General features: G+C 42.8%; 1 protein-coding gene across 9 annotated transcripts in view; it reads left to right on the forward strand.

Annotated features, from left to right (window-relative positions):
* Nucleotides 1-22,796, forward strand: part of sox6 (SRY-box transcription factor 6) — a 131,934-nt gene that overhangs the window by 17,831 nt on the left and 91,307 nt on the right. For 6 of the 9 annotated variants that reach the window (XM_062384860.1, XM_062384884.1, XM_062384891.1 and 3 more), the window contains exons 2-3: nt 2,254-2,324; nt 10,090-10,140. In XM_062384860.1, coding sequence (XP_062240844.1) covers nt 10,106-10,140 — 35 coding nt within the window. In that variant the 5' untranslated portion in view covers nt 2,254-2,324; nt 10,090-10,105. Of the gene's footprint in view, nt 1-1,050; nt 2,039-2,253; nt 2,325-10,089; nt 10,141-22,796 lie in introns of those variants that run through there. The other 3 variants (XM_062384876.1, XM_062384913.1, XM_062384905.1) reach the window with 3 other exon arrangements.

Below are 22,796 nucleotides of genomic sequence, written 5' to 3' on the forward strand. Positions count from 1 at the left end.
TTGGTGATGGTTAAATTTGGGGCTCAGGTTTGCGTTAGGCCGAGCAAAACGAATGGAAGTCAATGCAGTGTCCTAACAAGTGACGCTCTGTGAACGTGTGTGTGCGAGCTAGCGATGCTTAGCCCAAGCTAAAGAAAAGGCCACTCTTTGACAGAAATGCCACAGGTGGATGTGAGCTCTCTGTCTCTGCGGCTTTGATGTCAGCTCCATCAGTCTGTTTGGATTCAGTGTGAGCGCGGCCAAAGCTCCAGTGTTTCCAACGCGCTTGCTTTATTTTGAGCAGAAAAATAGTCTTTGTGCCCGGTTCCGACTGGTCGCTCGTGGCCTAATGGGGCCAAATTCACTTGGCAACAAATCCTCTCCACTCCAGAGAAAATAATGACAATCACGTTATATTGGTTAAGGTTGTTGACAATGTATTAGTAAAAATGGGGTGGAAATAATAATTTGGGTTTTGGGTTGACTGGAATTGTGTTTAATAAGTTCCCGTTCGTCTAATTAGGACTGGGGCAGTGCCTGTTTTATGTTTCCTGCCTGTAGGGCTTATTCACAGCAGGAAAAGAGCTGTTACATGCGGCTACAATGGGCTGGTTGACACTGACTCTTATTACACCACAGGGATTACTACGTTTGCTTCATTATAATATCGTTTGGGGTCGCTCATTATTTGTAATTATAAATTCTTTTGTTTTTTTCCCCCCACACATCAGACAAATAATTAACTTAAATAACCATTGAATAAGAACTGCATTCCCCCATGTATTATTAAGCTCATTGTTCTCAATCAGCATCAGATTATGGCTTCAAAGCTTTTTTTAATATCTACTCTCTGTAATCATAAGAGTTCTCGTTTATTTTTTTGCGCAACAGGAATCCAGCCCATAGTCAGATGTTTGACAAAGACTGGTTTATTGAATTACTCTCCATGTAATATGTGGTTTATCCAGCAGGCTGGGATTGTCGTGCAGACTGAATAGCTTCTAATATAAGTTAAGCGCGTGTGTGTGTGTGTGTGTGAACGCAGGGAGGGTGGGTGGTTGCAGCTGGAGCACAGTTCATAACAGTGGAATAGTCTGTGTTTAGCATCATTTGAGAGGCTGGAGTAGACTTTAAACTCCGAGGTGCTATTCATGTAACAGCCTTCCATTCAGCCGGGGTCACCTGGGTCCCCTCTCCCCCATTGTTACCTCCAGCCTCAAGGCTACTGCATTCAGACCCGTCTGCAACTCTTGCCTTTATCTGGCTCATTCTGTGAGCCCTCCAGCCTCCCACGCAGCAGACTCCGTGCTGCGCTCCGACAACAATGCGCCGGTAGTCGGTACATTTATCTGGTCTTGTTATTGGTGGCTTATTTGCCCCGGCGATAGGGAGACCGAGGTGCCGTGGTGCAAATTAGTGACAGATCAGTTAAGCATGACCTTAAAAAACCCTTGGCTTTGTTTAATTGGCATTGCTGAGGCGGACTAATTGCATAAATCAGCTGGTAATGAGATCTTGGCTTATTGTGAAAAACAAGATAATGTGAGAAAATGAACATGAATGATCTCAGAGCATTTTCCTCCCTCTGAGCCACACGGCCCCCGTCAGCAGATTATTGTCTCTCTGTTGTCATTTGAATTTGGTTCAGATGATGCCTGTATTCACTGATACAGTATATTTGGTTATTTGTGCGTTCCCTAGCAAACGTCATGCGCTGCAGCTCTTCAACACACACGCTGAGCCTAGCAGAGCACGGCCCCCTAAATAAATCATTAGCAGGCCAGTGCTTGAAGAGGGACAGTGAAATGTATTAAAACAACCACTTTATAGGAAAGCTGTTTATTAGTAGAACCCAGCGGCGGGAAGACAGATTAATGAGGTAGTGGATAAGACGATTTAAAAACATTGTTTCGGATGGATTCCCGTCGGTGACAGCTGCGAGGACTGGAGGTCACACACTAACAAAGCTGTTTTGCTCAGCTGTGGAGACTCTGACCCTCAGCCAACAACACTATGGCCCCAATTCTCTTCCTCCTGTTCTGTCTCTGTTTGCTCTGATGTAGGTAAATACACATCTCTGAGACCTAAGTTGATTTGAACTATGTTCCAATGTTCGTTTTTAATCAAATGGAAGCCTTTCTACTCATGAATGATGTCTGAATGTCGCGTTCTGGGTGGAATTTTATCCTAATTTTACAATATTAATTAAGAATAACATTGATTCAAATGGATGATTAAAATATGCCCTTTTTGTCTTATTTGCTTTTGTTTCAGGTTATTTACATGAATTCAAAATCAACTGACCAGTGATCGCTGGAAGCTGGGGATAGAGTCTATCAGTTTTTGTAAGTATCTCTTTGCCTCTTCAGCTGTTTGTGTCTCGGCACGTCTCACATGACCCCTGCTGTCTTTCACCCACACTGAACACCTGCATCAAATGAGGTGGACAATCTGACAGGCACACAATGTATGCACAATTAGACAGTTACATAGGCACAAAGTCACACACAGACCTTTTCAACATCAGGTCCTCCAACTTCTTCCAGTTTGCTTTGCTTTAATTATTCTTTATATCTTAAATTAGGCTTTCTGGTATCTTTTATTTTTAAGTATCTCAATGGTTTTTAAATCCTTACAGAAAGAAAATCCTGTTAGAACCTTTTTTTATAAGGTCAAAAATGTCATAGGCCTTAAACATATTAGAAATTCAGTCTTTTTTGACAAATATGGCTAAAACCTCCAAAAAGACTCCTACACCTACAGTTGACCCAGGTCAGAGTCAAAGAGCAAGTTTTTCTGGTTGTCCCCTGTAGATCAGTTTAAAATGAGTTTAAGTGATTATTTTCAAAGCATTACAGACAACACAGGAAGACAGTCACAATGAAAGGTGGCATTTTGCTCTGTAAAAAAAGAAGAGGGTAAAGAAAAGTACAGTCCTCACTGCTTCAATATAATATGACTTTAACAACCTTTACTCAGCCGCTGCTCATGCAGGTTATCTAATAAAGAAACTTAGATATTAAACAAATAAAGGGGAAGAACTTAGTTGATATTATTCTTTTCTTCCAAATGTCAGTTGGAGGTATCATGGGAGTCATATTAATCTGGTTGAGAAGCTCTCCAATAACAGCCGGGAAATGTCTCCCTCAATTCAAAGTTCATGGCCATTTACCATTGTGTATTTATGCCATTTCACATCGCTCTCCGTCTTCTGCTCTGATGAACACGCACCTGTCTTCCAGCGAGCTGCCACAGCGGCCGCATGTCAGAGGTGTTGAGTTTTCTTGGGAATGGCTCAAACTCATAAAATGGTCTTACTCTGTTAGTCCGGTTGCATTTCACGTGGTCCTACAGACACGGGAGCATTCTCCAATTAATCAAACATAATAAAAGCAGCGCAGAGCCATGAATAAAAGACATCGCGATCCTTTCTGGATAGATATCACGTTTCAGACAGAATACATACTCTTCTGATTGGCTGATTGCAAAGCCAACCACAGATAAGGAATGCTAGCCTGCTACGCTAGCTTGGTCCCCAGTAAAAAAACAAATGGTGGCTGACTGTTGGATGTGCACATATTAGCCGAACAGATGTCGAATTCAGACTAAAATGAATCGACAGTATGGGAACTTAAAGTATGGCTGTGTCAATTGTCAAAACTAGCTTGTCTGCAGCATGAAGACACACATCTGCATGCAAGATACAAAGCAACCCCTCAAGCTGCTATCAGCCATAACTTCACTTCAAAATATTAAACACAATGTGCAAATAGGTAACCAGATATGAAAAATGATTTAATAGTTGGTCCTCTGGTAGTCAATCAAACTGACCCCTGAAGTTTTAATAGTAAGGACTCACTGCGGAAGTGTTAATGGTTGTGTTATCAAGTCCCTGTAATGTTATCAGGCATCTGTCAGTTTTTGTTAGAAAATAAAACACTACTCGAAGCCTTAGCGGCCTATTCACTGGCACATCACTCCTCGGAGACACTGACTTGGATCCTTGTACAATTTGAAATCTAGATCCATTGACCCACAGGTTTAATTAATCTCCAAACATGACAGAAAGTAATTTAGTTTGTGTCTGGACCGCTCACAGAACAAGTTTAATTACACTCGCGCAATCTCATTTGGAAACACCTGAGGATATGTGAGATCATCTGAATAGCGGCACACTGTACACTCTTTGTCATTACGTGCCATTCATGGAACAAGTAACAGCAACATGGTCTCGCGGCTCTCAGCCGTCTATCGATGGCCCCGCTGGAGGGGAGGATGCGGAGGAGCCTTTTCGACGGAAATTAAATAAACGGCACTTCAGGATTAAATGAAAATGAATAACCTTTGGATGGTTATTCTTCATCTATTATTTATCAAATGGGGCCTCTTCAGTCGACTGACCCTGCAGTGATTATGGTCAATATGTTTCTGAACAGAGACCGCTCGATCGCCTTACAAAGATTTGAATTTCATCAGCCTCAATTACTTCAGAGGATCCCAGTGTGAATTCGGAAAACTAATTGTTGCATATTTCATTACCTGGCAAGAATGTGGGGAGCCCTCCTGAACTTTATCAATTTCCCTAAACTCTGCATTCAATTAATAGCTTCCTCTTTGTGTTATGAATGAATGACCTCATTTGAAGTGCTTAAACTCAAATATGCTTTAACCGTTGGTAATTTTTTGGAGGTGGGATGTCGTCTGAGTTCCCTTACACTGAACCACATGAAAAGAACCTAACCTCTGAATTCATTATTATTCATCTTATTATTATCGTTAGCAGTATTGGATTTTTTTTGTGGACATTATTTCCTTCTAATAAGCATAAAAAAACCTAATATGGATTTGGCTGCTGTCCTGGTTTCTCAACGTATATTCCCTTTTGCTGTAGGACACCTAGTAGCTATATATCCGACAGAAAAACAGGAGCAAAGCACACGCCATTAATCTTCTCGCTACCCCAGCTGTGGAAAGTAATGCATAACTAAAAGTCCGGTTAAATGAATTAATGATTTCAACCATGAACTTTTCTCCCAAAACGCCATGAATCGTCTCCAGCTGATAATGCACCACGACCCTGGAGTGTGAAATCCCTGTTGCGTCGAGAGTAGCCAGTTAATTGATTCGCAAATTATTTAAAGTTTGTGGTGCCCAGGGGAGTGCTGGGCTCTAATGACAGGCCATTTTGAAAGAGTTGAAAAATTCTTCCCAGGCAAGTATTAAATTGTGATGGTAAGCTAACAAGTCGAATCGGCGCCCCGTAGAAAAGGGATGGTGTTGGATTGGGTCAGTTGATTGTGCTCATTTAACAGGGATCTATCTCGTCTAAAGTAAAAGATGGAATTTAAAATTTTGTAATTCTTGTTTTGAGATTTTATTGTCGTTCGAATTGGGATAAATTTATCCTCCAGTATACACAAATACAAAGCTTAAATTTTTATATAAAGTCGATTTGCAAATGTTATGGTGGTTTAAATGTGGCATCTATGTCATTCGTCCATCAGAATTACACTCACCGCAGAGAATTCAGCCCGAAACCGTCGACTAACGAGTGAGCGACTGGGACAGGGTGAAATGTTGTTACCTGCAAATCTCAAACAGGGAATTGAACATGAATCTGACCAATGTGGGGTATTTAAAAAAATTGAAGCTGGATTTATACAAAGTAAAAACCAGACAGAAAATGTTTTGTAGTGTAAAACTGAGATGGAGCACTAGCTGCTTATTTGGTAGAGAATTGTCTGATCGTAGCATCCATGCGTCCTTTTGCGTTTTAGCTGAAGTTGTTGGATCCCTGTGTTAATATCAAGGAGCCTCTAATCTCAACCCATTAGCAACTGCTGTCATTCAGACACACGGTGTCGGCCTGATTTAAATAAAATGAAATGAAGATAGTTGTTTCTGGTCCCTTGGCTTCACTCATTGCCATAAACATATGCTCTGTGCCCTGCTTCTTTCCATCTTATTTATGACTTTAATTTGTTGTGTGGGCTGCGCAAGAAATCAAATTTAATCCAATCCTCCCAGGGACCCTGTCATATAATAACATGGTAATTTCTGTGTATCCTTTTGAAAAATGAGGAAATTAATTCTTCCTGACATGTTCTAATTATTCCAGTGTGAACGGCGGATGGGCTCCCCTCCCCTCCGCCCCATCCCCCCCCACCCCCTAAGTGTCAGTTGCCGACGGGTGGCGAGGTGCTAATGCTGACCAGCAGCGCGTTTAATTTGAAACATGAGCAGACACCTTTCAACACACCTTCCTAATGTTGGAGTGGCTCACACAAATTAATTCACTACTCATCTGGCAGCTCTGACTGAGGTGCGTGTGTGTGCGTGACTGAGGTGCGTGTGTGTCGGTGTGCATGTGTGTGTGACTGTGTAAAGTGATGAGGGAAGGGGTCATACGGACACAATTGCCATTAGTAAAGGTAGCATAATGTGTTTCTGTGTGTGTGTGCACACTCTGGGTGTGTGTGCATGTATGTCAGTGTGTGTGTGGACACTTGGACCAGGTATCACCACACGTTATGTGATTGGGTGTTGAGTTGGCGTAGAGGTGTCTGCTGGGATGTGGGGATCTTCTCCAGGATCCCCCCCTCTCGAGCCAACAGTCAGTACCTTTTCACACGTCCCCCCGCTCCACTGAGAGCACTGAAAGGCTTATTTAATTAGCCTGTCATCAGACAGTCTTTAGCTTCTCGCTTCAATTTGCATAGGGACACGATACTTGCACAGATGCTGGGACAATTCTTGTCTTTCCTGTGTTTTATATTTAAGCTTTAAAACTATTTTTTATTCATTATGACACTTTAAATCAAGCTGCAGTCCAGCATTATCAATAATATAATGTCAAATAATTATTAGGAAAATTAGGAAAATAATAACGAGGAACAATAATCTATATATTTCCAAACTGAATGTAAAAATACCAATATATCTTCTAATCAGATAATTATTGTGCTAGTCTGTTTAGACAAATTGCTATGGAAAAAAATATGACATACAAATAAAAAGTATTCAGACTTTTACTAAGTTTCGGTAAATGCTGTAAATCCCCAGCACTGTATACATTCAGGCTTCAGAGAGTAGTCATGTGTTTCCACTCTAATTATGTACAGTATCTAAGCAGCTGAGACAGGGGGAGAAAAAATAAACAAACAAAATTTACTGAACTTTGGAGTCGGGTTAAAACCACAAAACTGTAATTGATTTGGTGTGTGTGTGTGTGTGTGTGTGTGTGAGTTGTCTCTGGGTCGTAGAACAGAGGGCTCATAGCCGTGGCGTCATGGTTGAGAAGAGAGCGTTGCTTTGTGAGCAGAGGGTGGATCCACACATGACTCAGAGAGCGCAGAGGCGTCAACATGGCCGTCCGGCCTGCAGGGATTGAAGTGTCCCCCCCCCTGCACCCCGAGGGGTTAATCACTGCCATTTTGGATCCACACGAAGGGAGCAAACGCACTCTCCATCACTGTGGAAGAACTGAGACATAAGCCACCAGTTAGGCTGCCACTGCAGCAGCGCTGTGGGTAGATCTACTTCATAAGCTTGTTTCCACTCAGTACAACAGAGAGTTCTGAGCCCTGGTTTACTCGTCCTAAGAAAGTTGGACTTCCTGGATCAGCACAGACTGTTGCTCTCTGTATCCTCCTCTGTGGATATGGCTATTTTCTCATATGGGTTTGTTTAAGGGATACACAGAGTAACCTGGGATGTAGTTACTGGTTGGATCTGTGCTGCTAACTTCTGTGTCTCGCTGTGTGCTGCGCACTATGTGAGCCTGTTAATGACTGAAGGCTGAGAGCTCTGTCTCGTGCCAAGACCCACATGGCTGCTGGCGGTGCATTAAATCAGCAGTCAATTTGACTGGAAGTTTGAAATCTGGGCTAGGTTAAGGGGATGTGCTGAAGCCGTGTTAATAGCTAGCTTGTTGTCCATATGGTACTGCTTTAATAGAGCACATTTGTTGCAGATGGCGGGAGACTTGGTTAGGCAGAGGCAGGTTTTGGCAGAGGCTCATTCTTCGAAAGGGCTGCCGTGCTGCTCAGACTGGTCCAGGCCAACTTAGTGATGCCTATCCTCCCTGCTTCTCTTTCGCTGAAAAAACGCCTGCCCTTGAGTTGTGGCCTAACCTTAATTTAAAGACATTCTTGTATTTTTGTGTTCAGGGACGAGCAAATACAGTGTGGCTCAGTCACATTTTCCTGAGTTTGGTCATCTGCTCTCCAAACCGCACCTTTGCTTCCATAGGCTAAGTTCAGTTGTTTCTGACCACAATGGGACCGTAGACAGCAGGCACAGCTGAGGAAACACCAGCACACACAGAGCGAAAGAACAAGGCTTGTGGAATATGACCAAAGACAAAGATAGAAACCGAGCACGGACTAATCTATGTCATTTTCTCTACTGCTGCTGAACTGATGGTAAAACTGCTGAAGGATGCAGGTGTCAGTGAATGAACACACATTTAGAAAATAAAAACCAGTGCTCTGTGTGGCTACACATCCATTTGTATCTGCATCAAACTAAATACTGCTTCTCCTCTTATTCCATTTGTAGAATGTCAATGTGTTTGCTTGTGTTATAAGTTCAGGGTGAACTGACATTAGTGTGGGTATTGTTGTAGTTTGTGTGCGCCTGACCACAGTATGTGTGCTTTTTGCACTCAGAGAAGTGAGGAGACACGCTTGATCTGCTCTGCTCTGGTTGACGGTTGTTTTCTCACGTTGTCACTGGCTCCGTGTGCTGTGGCATGGGGATGGTATTATGTGCACCGGGCCAAGCTGAGTGGAGAAAAGAGCAGGGCCGCAGCGCCCCTGGCCATGCCACTCCCGCCTCCCCAGACACCTTATTGTGAGAAAAGTCTCGGCTGAGCCCTCTGGGCCTTGTGGATTCACTGCCTCGCTAAGTGCTGGCCAGACTGAAAGGCACAGTGTCCTTGGGCCCAGCTCATTCTTTCCATTCTCTCAGAGGCTTTGTCTCATAAGCCAAGAGAGCAAGGGGAGAAAACGCCAAATTACACCCATGTCACTAAAACTTAAGGTGTTTAAGGGCTGAGATGTAATTTGCTGTTGTGTTCGGTGTTATTTCATGATGATGTGCATGAGGGAAAGTTCAGAGAAATGTCTTTTTTCTTCCATTGGTGTTAAGAGGGACTTTGTAGGTCTTGAAATTCAAAATGATCAAATTGAAACAAAATCCGGCAAAATGATGAACTGTCGCGGTGAAATAATTTCTTCTATTGCTGAACATGTTTTTGTAAGATATCCATATTTCAGACGCTGATTATCTGGTTAGTTTTGAATACTGAGATATTTAAATTTCAACCACTGACAAAAGTTCCACTTACAAATAGTTATTTGGAGTTGCTGCTCATTTCTGCCTCTAAAGACAAAGCACATAGAAATCCTAATCAATCTCCAACCAGTCTTAACACAATAAAAGTATACGGCACACGGACCAATAACATAGGCTAATGGAAACCTGTTGTAAGTCATTTTTAGCCATGTGTCTCCAGTATTTTGTGGCTAAGGCTTCTGAGCGACCCCTGCAAGCAGTGACATCATGACCACATCCTTTTGCCTCACTGGCGCTGAGTCCCAGCTTGGGTCCCCTGCGGCCGGGCTCCCAGAAGCCACAGCACCCTCGCTACACATGGGCTGCAGCTGGACCACCGTTGGCTACTCTGAACAGACTTGGGGTTGCTCTGGGATCTGTGGTTTACGGATGCTGGATGTACATGTATATATCTGCACACAGCCGTGGAAAAAGACTGTATGGAGATCAGTAGGCAGAGTTTATTTGATGCAAACATATCATCAGGCTCTCAGTGCAAACCGATGTTGTATGCAAATCCACTCCCTCGATGGAAAGAGGTATAATTAATGATGTCAGTTCATAAAAAAAAAAAATAGAAAAGAGGATGGGTTCTTAGCCATATTTCTGCTTTAATTAAAGACATGCCTTATTACAGGACGAAGATGTATGCTCTGTGTTTTTCTTTCTTTCCTTTTCTCTTTCCCTCCTTCCCTCCCTTTGCCTTCCTTGTTCTGATTCTTGATTATCACTCGTTTCATTGTGAAAATGGTTCTCTGTGATTTCTCCTGCCAGAACCCTGCACGCTGACATGGAGGGCTTTCTACGTAGCAGCTTTTTACTGAGGTTAGTTTCATTTCCGTTGTTGCCTTTTAGGACCACAGATTGGGGCAGGGGTGGTATATGATGGGTTAACTTTTTGGGGGTTGGGGGGGGGGGGGGGGGGTACTTTCTGATACATTGTCAGCTGTAGACTTTGTCCTGTGTGTGCGTCTGTGTATTTGAACACTGTCAAAACATGGATTTCGAACATATTTACCCAAGCTGTGTGTTACAGTTGTGTTCACGTAGTTTGTGGCTGACTGGCACGCTCACCCTGAAATCCTCCAGTCAGACTGAAAGCACATACACATGTAGATGAGCTGTCCACACACAAGCACACACACGCACACACGCACATACACATACACCTTAAAGAACCTGCAGATGAGGCTTTCTGTGTCTTTACACTGCTGCATGCTTTTGTCTGACCACTCTCCCCCATCTGCCCCCCCCCCACCCCACCCCCCTCACTAACCACCCTAATCACGGATGTCGGGGTGAGGCAGTCGCTGGTATATTGGTCTAGTGATGTGCTGTTGCTTCCTGTTGTGCTCTGTGTTTGTATTCACCCCAACATAAAGATTTACATTTTTTTGTCTTTACCCTTCCTGTGATTCTAATTAAAAATGTGTGCTGTCATTACACACAGAGGAAGTAAATAAGAGAGCGTATTTACCATTGGCTCCTTTCCTAGTCAACCACCTTCTCTAGGCTACAGTGTTGCTCCCTAATTAGGGGTTGGCTCATTAGAAGCCACAGCAGCAGCATCTGCTTTTCAAAGCTGCTGTCAGCCAAACTTTACTAAAGCTAATGAATCCTCTTTGATTCCTTTTTCAAAAGGTCACTTATTTGATTAAATTAACAGCGTTTTTTTTTTTTCTTCTCTCAGAACTGTTGGGGGGCCATTTTAAAAAGAAAGGACAATTTGATGCAATTACTCCCTCACGAGTCGAAGTGTAACAGTGGAATTCAATAGGAAAATCTCTCATGGATTTACATTTATTTATTCAGTAATTTAAGTTTAACGTAATCCTGCAGAATCATACTGTGAATCTATCCATCTATGACATTTTCACATAGGAATATGTGACTGATATTTGTTTAATTTAATATCCAATTAATTAAAGTGCCATCTCTTCAACATGAATTCACATATATATGTATTAAGTATATATATTAACACACACTTTTTATTTTTACTCTCTGCTGCAGTAAATAAATCAATTAAATAATGCAAAAATGTACAGTAGCTGTTTTATCTATGACACAGATTTATTTGGTGGTGTGTGTGTGCTATGGCTTGACAAGACTTATCCAGCTATAGAACACGTTACATGTTAGAGAACACACTGGCTAAGCTCATTTCCACAATCTTTGGAGTAAGGCTACAAAGTGGATGACAGTGTTTAACTCTCACCACCTGTCAGAACCAGTTTGGTGATAACTCCCTGTGCTGAAGATGTGTGATCGGGGTCCTGTATGTGAAGCGGTGGGATCTTAAATTCACCAGCAGATATTTGTACATTCAATCTCATATCAAATTCACAACAGAAGGAGAGGAAGATAGAGAGAGAGACAGAGAAAAAAAAGAAGAAATATGACCTTTGACCTTGGCAATTTCTCAACAATTTCCTTTTGTTCTCATAGCTGTGAGAAAACACTGTGATTATTCTGAGTAAACACATTATTGCACCGCTAATCCACATCCTTCTGTCAATGTCTGTTTTAATTAAAGGAGGAGTGCCAGTAGAAAGATATCACGCACGCTGGCTGGAGATTGGAGGCCTCAACAATCAGGCTGAGATTAAAGGCAGGGCTTTGGTTGAGGGTTAGCCCTTTTTGCTTGGATAAGACTTGTGTCCTGGAGTGGGCTGAGGAGTGGGGGTGGGGGTGAAAGTGGAGAAAAGGATCGAAACACACGGTCTGGATGGATGTGGCAGTTAAACATTCTTCCGCCGAAGAATTCCAGTGTCTTTTCTCAAGCAGCTGAAATAGGTCAAAGGGGGATTTCTGAACATGCTCCTACATTTCTGCCCCGATGAGCAGATGTTATTGACTTTTTATCCTGTATGTCATATCTCAGTAGCACACAGGATGGGCTTTTCATTATTGTAATGAGTCATGAGTTTGGTTTTGAGTCATGCGTACAGCGAGTCGTGAAAAATACACCACGCTCTTTTTGGAGTGTAAACTTCATGTTTTTTGCACAAGATTGTGTCTCATAAAAATAATGCAAGTCAAGTTCTGAGTGCTTCTGAAAGAAAAGCAAAACTTGTCTGTAATAGACAATTATTTCTGCCCATGCTGCTGTGAGCGTCTTTGTTGGAGAGAAGAAGCGTTTTAAGTTGAGATCAATTTTTCATGTGCTTATACGGAAGACGTTTTACGGGTTTTTGTTTATGCAGTCGAAGAGACAGAGCAAATTTGCGCGTGAGTGAGAGAGAGAAAGAAAGAAGGGGAGCGAAAGGGCAAGATAGTGAGAGAGAGAAAGGGGAAGGAAGAGAGACAGAATACAGAGAGCGATAAGCAGAGAGAGAGAGAGAGAGAGAGAGAGAGAGAGAGAGAGAGAGAGAGAGAGAGAGAGATGTCTTCAGTCTCTGTCTACTCCCAGTGGGCAGGACCTCCCCCTCCATTTCTGCCATTATTTGATGTAATGAAAGGAGAAAGTGTGTAACATTGAGATTGTTAATTAATTTAGTCTAACAAGATGAAGATAAATGAAACCCACTGAAGGTTGACTAGGCTAAGGGGCCCACTTAGCATTCCTCCTGCCCTCGAGCTCTGTCTCTCTCGCTCTTTTACAATGAGCACAGCTAAGAGGTGTTTGTACAATCCAGCTGAGCTCTCACCCACCAAGTTTAGACGTGAAACTTAAAACAAAATATTTCATTTTCAAACATTTATAAGAATTCACTCTCATGGATCAGGGATGTTTTAATTTATCAACTAAACCGACTTTTTTAGAAATATATATTGAAGCACTGGTCACATATTACATTATTCAATAACAACTTTTTGTCTTTTCATAGAGGACAAACACACATTGTTTTTACCTTCTGAGATCAGTTTTACTTGAAGTTATGTAAATAGCTGTTCAGGACCTTTCACACAAGCCTGTGTGACGCTCAGCCTTGCTCCTCCTCCAATCTGTCTTCGGGCTTATTTGAGCGGGAAAAACCAAACCAAAAGCAAACAGGAGATTTTTTTTTTTTTTTGCAAAGCAAGACAGTTGTCTTCAACCGCAGCCCTTATTAACAAATCATTAGTCTATCGAGGTCCTTCCTCTGTGGACACTTTGTACAAGATCTTCAAGGCAGCACAGAGCAATCTTTATGGCGCCCATTCTTTGCTCCCTTAGTTCTCAAGTCATCAACAATGGGTTGTTGATTGTATGGAAAGAGCCAGAACAATTATGTCCTCTGTTTTGGTGGCAGGACAGTGTTTTAAAGTGCAATCCCCGATAATGGCCTCATTATTGTTATTCTTGGAGCGGGACTCGGGAGAAAGAAGGAGCTGCTTGCGGTACATCATTATTTTCGTAAATTTCGATTAGCTCATCATTCTGTCTCCTGGCAAACAGAATCACAGCTAATTAAAAGTGGGTGAGCACTCCTGCCAGTGACTTTAAAGGTAGCACTTGATAGGCTGTTAATATGAAAAAAGTGGTTAAAAAAAGAAGAAAAGAGAAGGATTAGAGCTGTTACCCTGGTAACTCCAACTTCCATTTGCACGGGAACAATGAACTTGTGTTCCTCCACCACCTATGCTCGAAAAACAGAAAGCAAGGAAGTGAGTGTTCTGAAAGGACAAGTCCCTTTTTAACAACAAAATGGGATCCAGGCCTAATAGACTCTTTGGTGTGAATTGCTAGGCGAGATCACCAGGGAGTGGGGGGGACTCGTACATGAATCTCAAAACCACTGTAATAATCAAGCAGTTCACTCTTGACTTTCATTCACATCCTTTCTCGGCTTCTTTTTATTTCAATTAAATGCTCAATGATGTTACAGCCTCCGTGTTTGAGTCTAAGCATTGACATCTGTGAGGTGACAAGTGGTGATGAAAGTAATGGCCGTCATGAGTAATGCATTTCCATAATATTGTTTTTATTTCAACCAGCACTAAAACAAGTTTCCGAGGCGTGAATACAGAGCAAGTTTGATAGGCCGATAGTTAAGTGCTGTCAAGAGCTGCGAGTCTGAAAAAGAAAGCTCCCGCTCTAAAAACCTTGGTGAGTTATAATGATCCATGACTGTGATCCAAGGAGGAACAGTATGTGTTTCTCTCTGAGTTTTATGTCCCTTATTACAGCTGCAATACGTCTGCTCACATTAAGCTAATTTATGGCTGAGGCCAGCGTAACAGCAGTAAGGTTAATGAATTTGGCATTACTAATTAAACGTTATTGAGGGATGAATATGAATCCTGTGGTCGGGAGGAGGGGAGGAGGGGAGGAGCGGAGTAGGGGAGGAGGGGAGGAATCGGACAAGGACTTATCTGCGTCGTCTCGTTTCCTCAGTTCCTCCGCTGGGTAGAGTAAAACATGAGAACTGAATGTGAAGACAGCACCGGGGTTTGAGATAAAACGGAGGACAGCTTCAACACAATACGTCCTCTTATAAGATACAAAGCAAATTGAGTCTATGATTATTTAAAACTCCTTAGGATGTGTTTTCTTTATTCAGGTTCTTGTATTTGTTACAAAGTGTCGGAGGTTAAAAGGATAAATGAACATCTAAGGTGGTTAAACACTTCCTTGTGAGCTGAGGAGGTTTCTCTTCTTCTCTTCAATGCACACAAACTGTCCTTTTATTCACAATTGTTGCCGAGCAGTAATTGCAGTCACCTTTTGAAAAACAGGAATTTAAAGACTGCAGCGTAAAGTCCACTCAAGCAAAGAGGGATGATGGTGTGGAATATTGAGCAATTATTGAAATGCCCTTTGAGTCACAAGCTCCATGACCAGGCCATGACTGTGATGAGGAAAAACAGATGCACATTTTCCCTGGATTATTCTTTTCAATACCTCTTATTTGTTAGTGACGCGTTATACTGAAAATGACAGAAAACGGAGGAGCTCATTTTTCTTGTTGGATACAACATGAAAAGGTAAAGGTTCGATCTAAATCACTTTTCAGTAATGAACGACTTAAAAGATATAAAATGTCAATTTATATGTTTCCAACGATGTTCAAACCCAGAGAAATGGGATGCTTGAGTCCACAAAACACTCAGAGTTTCATGGGTGAACAGCTGAACGTTAAATGTCTCCTCCTAGTTACTGCTGCAGTTCTCGTGAGGATATTTGTATATCGCAGGAAAAAATTCATTTTGGGTGAACTGTCCCTTTAAGCTTTATGTTATAAATGCTCATGTCGAACACTTGTTGTTAAAATCGTATTCTTCCCGCCGCTCTTTCACTCGCTCTCACTAGCGCCTCCACACTCCACGTCTGACACACTCTGCCTGAAAGCTAAGCCTTTCAATTTAGATTTCAATTATCATGTTAGCTTTGTGATTAGACTTTAGTCCTCCAGGAATCAGACCTCTCTGCTCCTCTCTCTTCCACTTCCCCTGCAATCACATCCCATCCGATGAATTGCGCATGTAATTACGGAAGTTATTGAATATGCAGATCGCTGCTGACTCTCGGTGTGCGGTTCATGATGCATCAACTCCAACTGTCTCCAGCGAGGGTCTCTGATAAAGACCCACTCTGATGACAGAGGGACAATGTATGCTCCTAGACAGACACAACAGAACAGACACCACAAAGGCTGGGACTCGATTAAAACAGAGCCACGCTGTAATCCCTGTTACTGGGAGTGTGAGCGCCTGTTCACAATGTGCGGTAGTGTGTGTACTTGCCTCTGAACGACTCTCAGACCAGTGACAGGACTTGGCACTGGGCAAACTCAGCTCAGGCATTACAGCCGGTGCAGCGCAGACCAGTCTGAGTGTCCAGCCAGCCAGTACACAAGGTGTTTATGAATCCACCAATATGAGGTATTTCCCTCATGTTACACTATGTTGCTACCATCGTCTTACACCCCCGTCCCATGATGCAATCCCTTAGAGCTTTTCAAGCGAGGGGAGTGAAGCACTTTACAGGCACACCCACAGGAGGGGGATGTGGGAAATTCTGAAACTTTTGATAGCTTTTAGAGAGCTTTCTTAAAACCTGGCTTGCATGCAAAAAGAAAAAAACAAATGTCTCTCATGGTAAACTTTTTTTGCATTTTGCTGTCAGACTGCTGGAGGATTTCTGACTTGCTTTTCATCACGTCCAAAACCAACACAGATTCCTTTTTCCTCATAAAGCTGCTCGTACAGGGTTTCTCCGCTAAGGTTTCACACACAATTGAGAATACAGGGAAATGGCAGAAAGCAGGGCCCTGTATTTTTAGCCCGTGCTCTAGTGATGTATCTGCCATTTATAGCTGATATGCCTGGCTGACGCTGGACGGCTGCCCTGCTGACACCAGAGGACGGTTTATAGACGGCACAAGATCTGCCCAACACGATCCCCAGTACACAGACCTGCAGACAATATAGATACAAAGGCTTTTGTAGATCACGTCATGTAATGTTCACCTTGTGGCCGCAATTACTGCTGAGGTCTTTGTATTTGTGGTAATCGGGATGTTTTATGCAAACAAATACTGCATACACATAGATATTAATACTACTAATAGTACATATGTTGAATCACAGATGTTGGCATCATAACATATTTCTGGGGCCTTTTTGCCCACACCCAAATAGTTGATGAGCTCATGCTGAACATGTTCTGCCTCTTCTGTCCAGATTGGCCCCTTCTGTTTGCCTGGTCGTCCATTCGAGTCTCTAGAATAAAATATTCGGAATGTTCATCACCTTTATTTAATTCTCTTCACCTTACGTCACTTATTCCATCAAAAAATATTTAAATCCCTTTTTTACATCGGAGTAGAGTTTGGATTTTAGTTTTTTGTAAAATTGAAGACCTTGCAACACTTTCAAGAGCAAACATGTTCTTCATAATCTTAATTTACAGCAGATTATTTAAATTATGACTTGAAATGTGTTTAATGCCACTGACCAAAACATCCTTAAACTAGCTGTAAACATAAATAAAACGAAAGCATCATTGATCTGGTTGTGATGTGTAATTACTTCGCACTCGGTCCCAGTGGCAGGTATTAGAGGCAGGACCGCTGCTGGATCTTTTTCCACTGTCATGGGTGTCCGTTGTAATTAAGACTCAGAGCGAGCTTTTAACACGGGGCACTGTGGCACTTTACCCGCTTCCTTGTATATTCTTAGGTTAATAGGATTGAACATGTTTACACCAACTGTTAGCTTAACAGGAGGTCAAAAAGGTGACTTCAACTTTGTTAAGGAGCTTACACAGAAGCTCAAATGGCATTATAACGGCTGACTAATGGGCCTTGACACTCACAGAAAGTACACAAGTTATGGACTGTGTTTAAATTCAAAGTCTTATTGGTTTATAAAGTTAAACAAAAAAAAAAGCTAAAGGGCATGGCTTACCAAAGTAACCAATGGGATTTGACTGCCCTTTACTGTAAGCAGTGTGTTGCAAGTGGATCGACCTTTGTCAAGTTCCAGCTATTGTTTGCAGATTGGTTACACACACTCTCCAGGCTGTGAAAGACACATCTGCTACCTTCAGCTCAGAGGAGAGCAGATAGACTGTTGGGAGTGAGGGTTAGGTGTGTGTGCAGTTGTGTGAGTTTGTGAATGTGTGTGTGTGTGTGTAGGTGGGGTCCTCAGCTACCCTGTCAGGCAGCTTCGGTCCCTATCGTCTTATCAAATATTTGTCTGGCCTTCACTCCCTGTTTGCCTTCCTTTCTGTTTGCTTTGTTTGCTGAAGTCTGCCTCGGGCAGATGATAAAGTCTCCCAAAAAGTTGTGTTAAATTTGTATTTTATCTGTTTGATTGTGTTACATAATGTCTGAGTGCATTTATCTAGAAGTGTTACTGTGTGCAAGTTTCACAAGTGTATTTCTTTATTAATGCATTTAAAATCACTTTTCATAGACATCTGCAGATCATGGATATTTCCCCCAAAATTAGTTTAATAATTAGAATTTTGAAATGTCAAAAAGAGAAAATATTGTTCGATACCATAGTTGCATGAAATCATACGTTAGCTCAGCAGATAATTCCCTTCGAGTATAAATATAAAACCATATTTGTTTAAAGTGTTTTTGATTGATTCTCTGATTGAGATCCAAAGGGAGGTCATAAATGATCTGGGACAATGGTTCTCTTTGTGTGAATGGGGCCCCCGGTTGAAATGGAGGAGTAGTTTGAGATTACCAGATTATTTCCTAGTAGCCCAGTGAGTGAGGCGAGGCGAGCCGCAGCCCTGCACCGTGCTGTGCTGAGGCTGAGCATAATGAGTGCGGTGGCAGGGAACCACAACAGAGCCGGGGCAGAGGCTGCCTGGGAACCAGAGGCCCATAGCCCACAGCCAAACACACACACACACAGACACACACAAATCCTGCTGCACACTTGTGGCTTTTTAAGAAAGCAATTTAGTTAATGATTTCATTTTGAAGCACTGTCATGCTGCATGTGTCTTCTGAGCGAGCGAGCAAACGAGTGAAAGAGAAACTAACACAGAGAAGAAGGAAATTAACACAAGCTTACCCCCCGACAACCACAGAGGAAAATAACACACAGCCGATCATAATGTGGCATTTGTTGTGAACGTTGCACAAAAATCACTCGGATATTAGATAGCGGTGGTTATATCAACTTGTGGCTTTTTTTTAGTGCATTGCTTTTGACAAATGCAGAGAAGAGTGGAAGCACAGTGTGAGTGGTCGGACACGTGGTTATCAACAGACAGCTGAAGCATTTTGTGTTTCAGTCAGCATCTAATCCACTACAGTGCCCGCTTCCTCCGGAGTGGAAAAACAGCACGTTTTCCTGTTCAACCGTGTCTGTCAGCTCTCTGGTTTTATTAGCGCTACGTTTCACATTCATTTACTCTGCTTTTCTCAGTGCCGGGCCCATGAACGGAAACCATCTTAGCATTGCTAAAACAGCAGCTTGTACATGTCTACTGTGAATCAAATCTTTGGGCAATTACTCAGATCAGTGGCCTGGGGTTCCGGGTTTTGCTCCTCAGATCTCATCTCTCCTCTCGTTCTCTTTCTTTTTTTTTTGGTATCAGCTGTCAATCACTCATGGTAACTTTTAACCACCTCCAAACAGAGCTGGCTGCCAGCCATTCATTTAGTCCTTCACTTTTGCTCGGCTTCTTCCCGTCTAACCTGTCAGAATGACACACACTGTTGACCATGCTTTCTATTCAGCACTGGCAAATTAATTGGTTTCAGTGGTTTAAATCAGCAATCAATGTCAGTTTCCCAACATAATAAGCCTTAATCATAAATCTTTGAGGTGTGGCTTGCCTGACCCCTATTCATCATGGCTCTGCTAGATGGCCTCATCTGGGTGGAGCAAATGAACTACCCCTGTTTTGATTTTCCCATTGACGTGTCACATAAAACGTGGCTACTCTCTCTCTCCCCTCCCCTGTTCTATCTTAGCCCTTCTTCTCACAGCCCTTAAAAAAAAAGACAAGAGGGCCCAAAGACAAAGAGGGAAAAGGAGTCCGGTTGTCACACGGGGAGACACGTTTGTGCGCCTTCCCTTGTGTGAGAGTGCACAGTGAATACCATTAATTTATTCAGAAGGAGAAAAAGAATAGACGCGAGAGGGGGAAAACACTAATGAATTAGAGGTGGGTCTAGCTGTAGCTAATGCGCTGTTGTCCTTTCAGCCTGTAGAATAAGAATAGAGCAGCTTAATTACAACAGTGTAGAAGGTAATTCCCTTATTTCTCCCCACTGAGCTACAGAAATCCATTTATGAGACGTGAGTCAAAGGAGAACAAACTGCTTTTCTTTTCTGTGGACATTTCAAATTTGCCAATTTGGTGAGCGGGACTTGTGAAGCGTTTTACATTAGGGGGAAAAAACTTAAATAGAACCAACATGGACAGTGACGGAGAAAGTGGGCAACCGTGTGTCGACGTTCCAGATGTCCAAACTGACAGCAGTTGTAGCAAACTTCAGCTCTGCCGGGCACTGAAGTTGCCAATGATGACCTCATGGTGGCAAGACCAAAGACTGAGGCCCATAGTTCCCCTGCCATACAGTACAATGCCCCACACCCACCCCTTCATAAACCATTCAGACCATTACCAATGCTTTTCCTGCCCTCTGCAAAATTGCTCCTTCAAATGCCATTTCCCTTGAGTATTTGGACAAAAGTCTGACATTGTGGTGCTTTTTAATTTTGTTTTTAGCTCGGGAGACCTTGCTTTCTCCTTTTTAAATTCCCTTCTCTTTTGAAACGTCTATGCTCCCTACAGACATATTGTCTCTCTTTGGTAACTTGGGATGTGTCCCTTCACTTCTGTTTGGCACCCCGACACTAGCTCCTTAGCTCACTTTTCTGGCAACTGTGAGAGATGTTACACTCGATTTGTTGAAGTGCAGCCATTTGCAAATTCTCCAGTGCACAGAAGAAGTTATCTTTATAAATGACAGAATGGGCCAGGCCTGAATAGCGCTTTGTTTATCGTTTGACAAAAAAAGGAAAAGAAAGGGGGCCCCACTCTATATTTCATCTGTCACCGTTGCTTTTCTCTCCTTCAACAATGCTCAATTGTTTCCATGAAAATTTCAGGTTCCATGAACAGGAGAATTCTGTATTATTATGTTCCTGCCAAATTCCGATCTCTGTTTTCCTTCTCCTGCTCACAAAGGGCTCATAACTTACTGTCAACTAGGAGGCGAGCCACAAAGCTCTACTGTTGCTCAGCAAATAGGGTTGTGTTGGTTGATGGCTTGACTCGCTTTGAGGTTTGCTTAAGTGCAGATGCAGCAGCAACAGCAGCAGCAACAGAGGGATCTTCCATCCCACAGCAGGCCAAGAGAAAAAGAGAAAGTAAAAGGAGGAAGGACGCAAAAACCAACAAGTAGCTGTTCTCGTCTCAGATTCTCCTCCCCCCCCCCCCCCCCCCCCCCCCCCCCCCACACACACACAGGCAGGGAAACAATTGGCTGATGTAGGAAACGGCTGAAGTGTCTGACCATCCATCTCACACCATCCAGTGCGCTCCTCTTCGGGTGGCTCATTTCAAAAGTGATGCAATCCACAAAAAAGGGCCAGTACTAAATTCTTTTTTTTTTGGGGATGTCCATCGTTCATTTGTGAAAGCATTAGGCATGAGTGAAAGTGTGTATGTCCTGGGGAACTGAGAGGCTGTTATGCCATCCAGCTCTGCTGCCTGTGTCCTGGGATCAGGAAAAAGGGCCAATGGCGCAGGGGACCGAAGAAGTAGGAGGAGGAGGAGGAGGAGGAGGAGGAGAGGGAGTCATAGGGGGAGGAGGTGGGCAGGGGGGTGGGGAGATGAGGGATTCAGTGTGTGAGTGCTCATCGACCCTTCCTGAGTAGACAGACAGGGACACTTAAGCACTCTCACACCTGCATCTGCCTTCGCCTTGCATGGGGGGCAAGGACACCAACCACGCTGTCATAGCAGCTGCACAAGTGTTTAAAGTGAGATACAAGACACTTCCTCTAGTAGCATATTATTGCAAATAATTTACCCTGCAAAGTAATTATCAATGCTCTGCTCAATATGTAAAGTGTGCTCTTCAGGTGGCTCGCTTAATTTGCTCTGGGTGGCTACCATTTGAGTGTGGATTTTAGCTGTGGTAACTGTGGCGGCTTCTAATAGAGCAGGCACCAGGAGAGAGTGTGAAGTGAGGATGAAGTGCCGCCATAATTGAGTTGACTTTTTGCAGGGGAAGGTCAACAATAATGGAGGAACAATTTAAACAAATTAATTTAGTCGACTCTCCACTCGCTGCACAGTCTGCTACCTTGTTGGAGAATCTCTATTTTCTCGACCATTTACGATATTTTAACATCATTATCTGTAATTATCTTTTTGGGCGGAGGCTTAAGAGATTTAAATCGATTTTTGTATTTCTCATTCAAGCTGACTGGTAAAAAAATAAAAAAAGACAAATAACTCTAGGAACCTGTTTTGAAATCTGCAGGAATTATACATTAGAAAAATATGAACTGTGTATGTGTGTGTGTGTGTGCGCGCGAATGCACCCTCTGTGTCTAAGTGTGTGCGCCTGTGTGTGTGTAACAGAGTCTAACTGTGTGCAGTATACAGCCCGTATTACGAGTTGATTATGTATCCAGGAACCTGGCTGCTGCACAGCATGGCACAATCACAATGGAGGGTGATAATTTAATTGTGCTAAACGGTGGATTCCGTGTCAATGCTCCTCCAGCTGGGAGCTGTCAGGTAGTAATATCTCATTATGGCAGGTGAAGAACCCAGAGGAACCCTACCACGACACCTGTTAGAACACGAGGAACCCCTGAAGGGAAACACACAGATGATTTTCTCTCTCTCTCTCTCTTTCGCCGACAAACACACACACACCCACACACATACCCACACATGGTTTCAAGCCCCCAAACTATTTTCTTTATACTTCCACCTCACGTTAAAAGATTATTACCCAAGACACCATTTATTTCCAAGGTTACTCCCATTGTTTGGAAATTGATTTAATTAAGACAACTCTCAGTAGAACAGAACATTCTTAGCACCTTTCTTAATTGGC

Source organism: Platichthys flesus, chromosome 1 (genome assembly GCF_949316205.1).
Source record: "Platichthys flesus chromosome 1, fPlaFle2.1, whole genome shotgun sequence".
In the NCBI taxonomy this organism is placed as follows: domain Eukaryota; kingdom Metazoa; phylum Chordata; class Actinopteri; order Pleuronectiformes; family Pleuronectidae; genus Platichthys; species Platichthys flesus.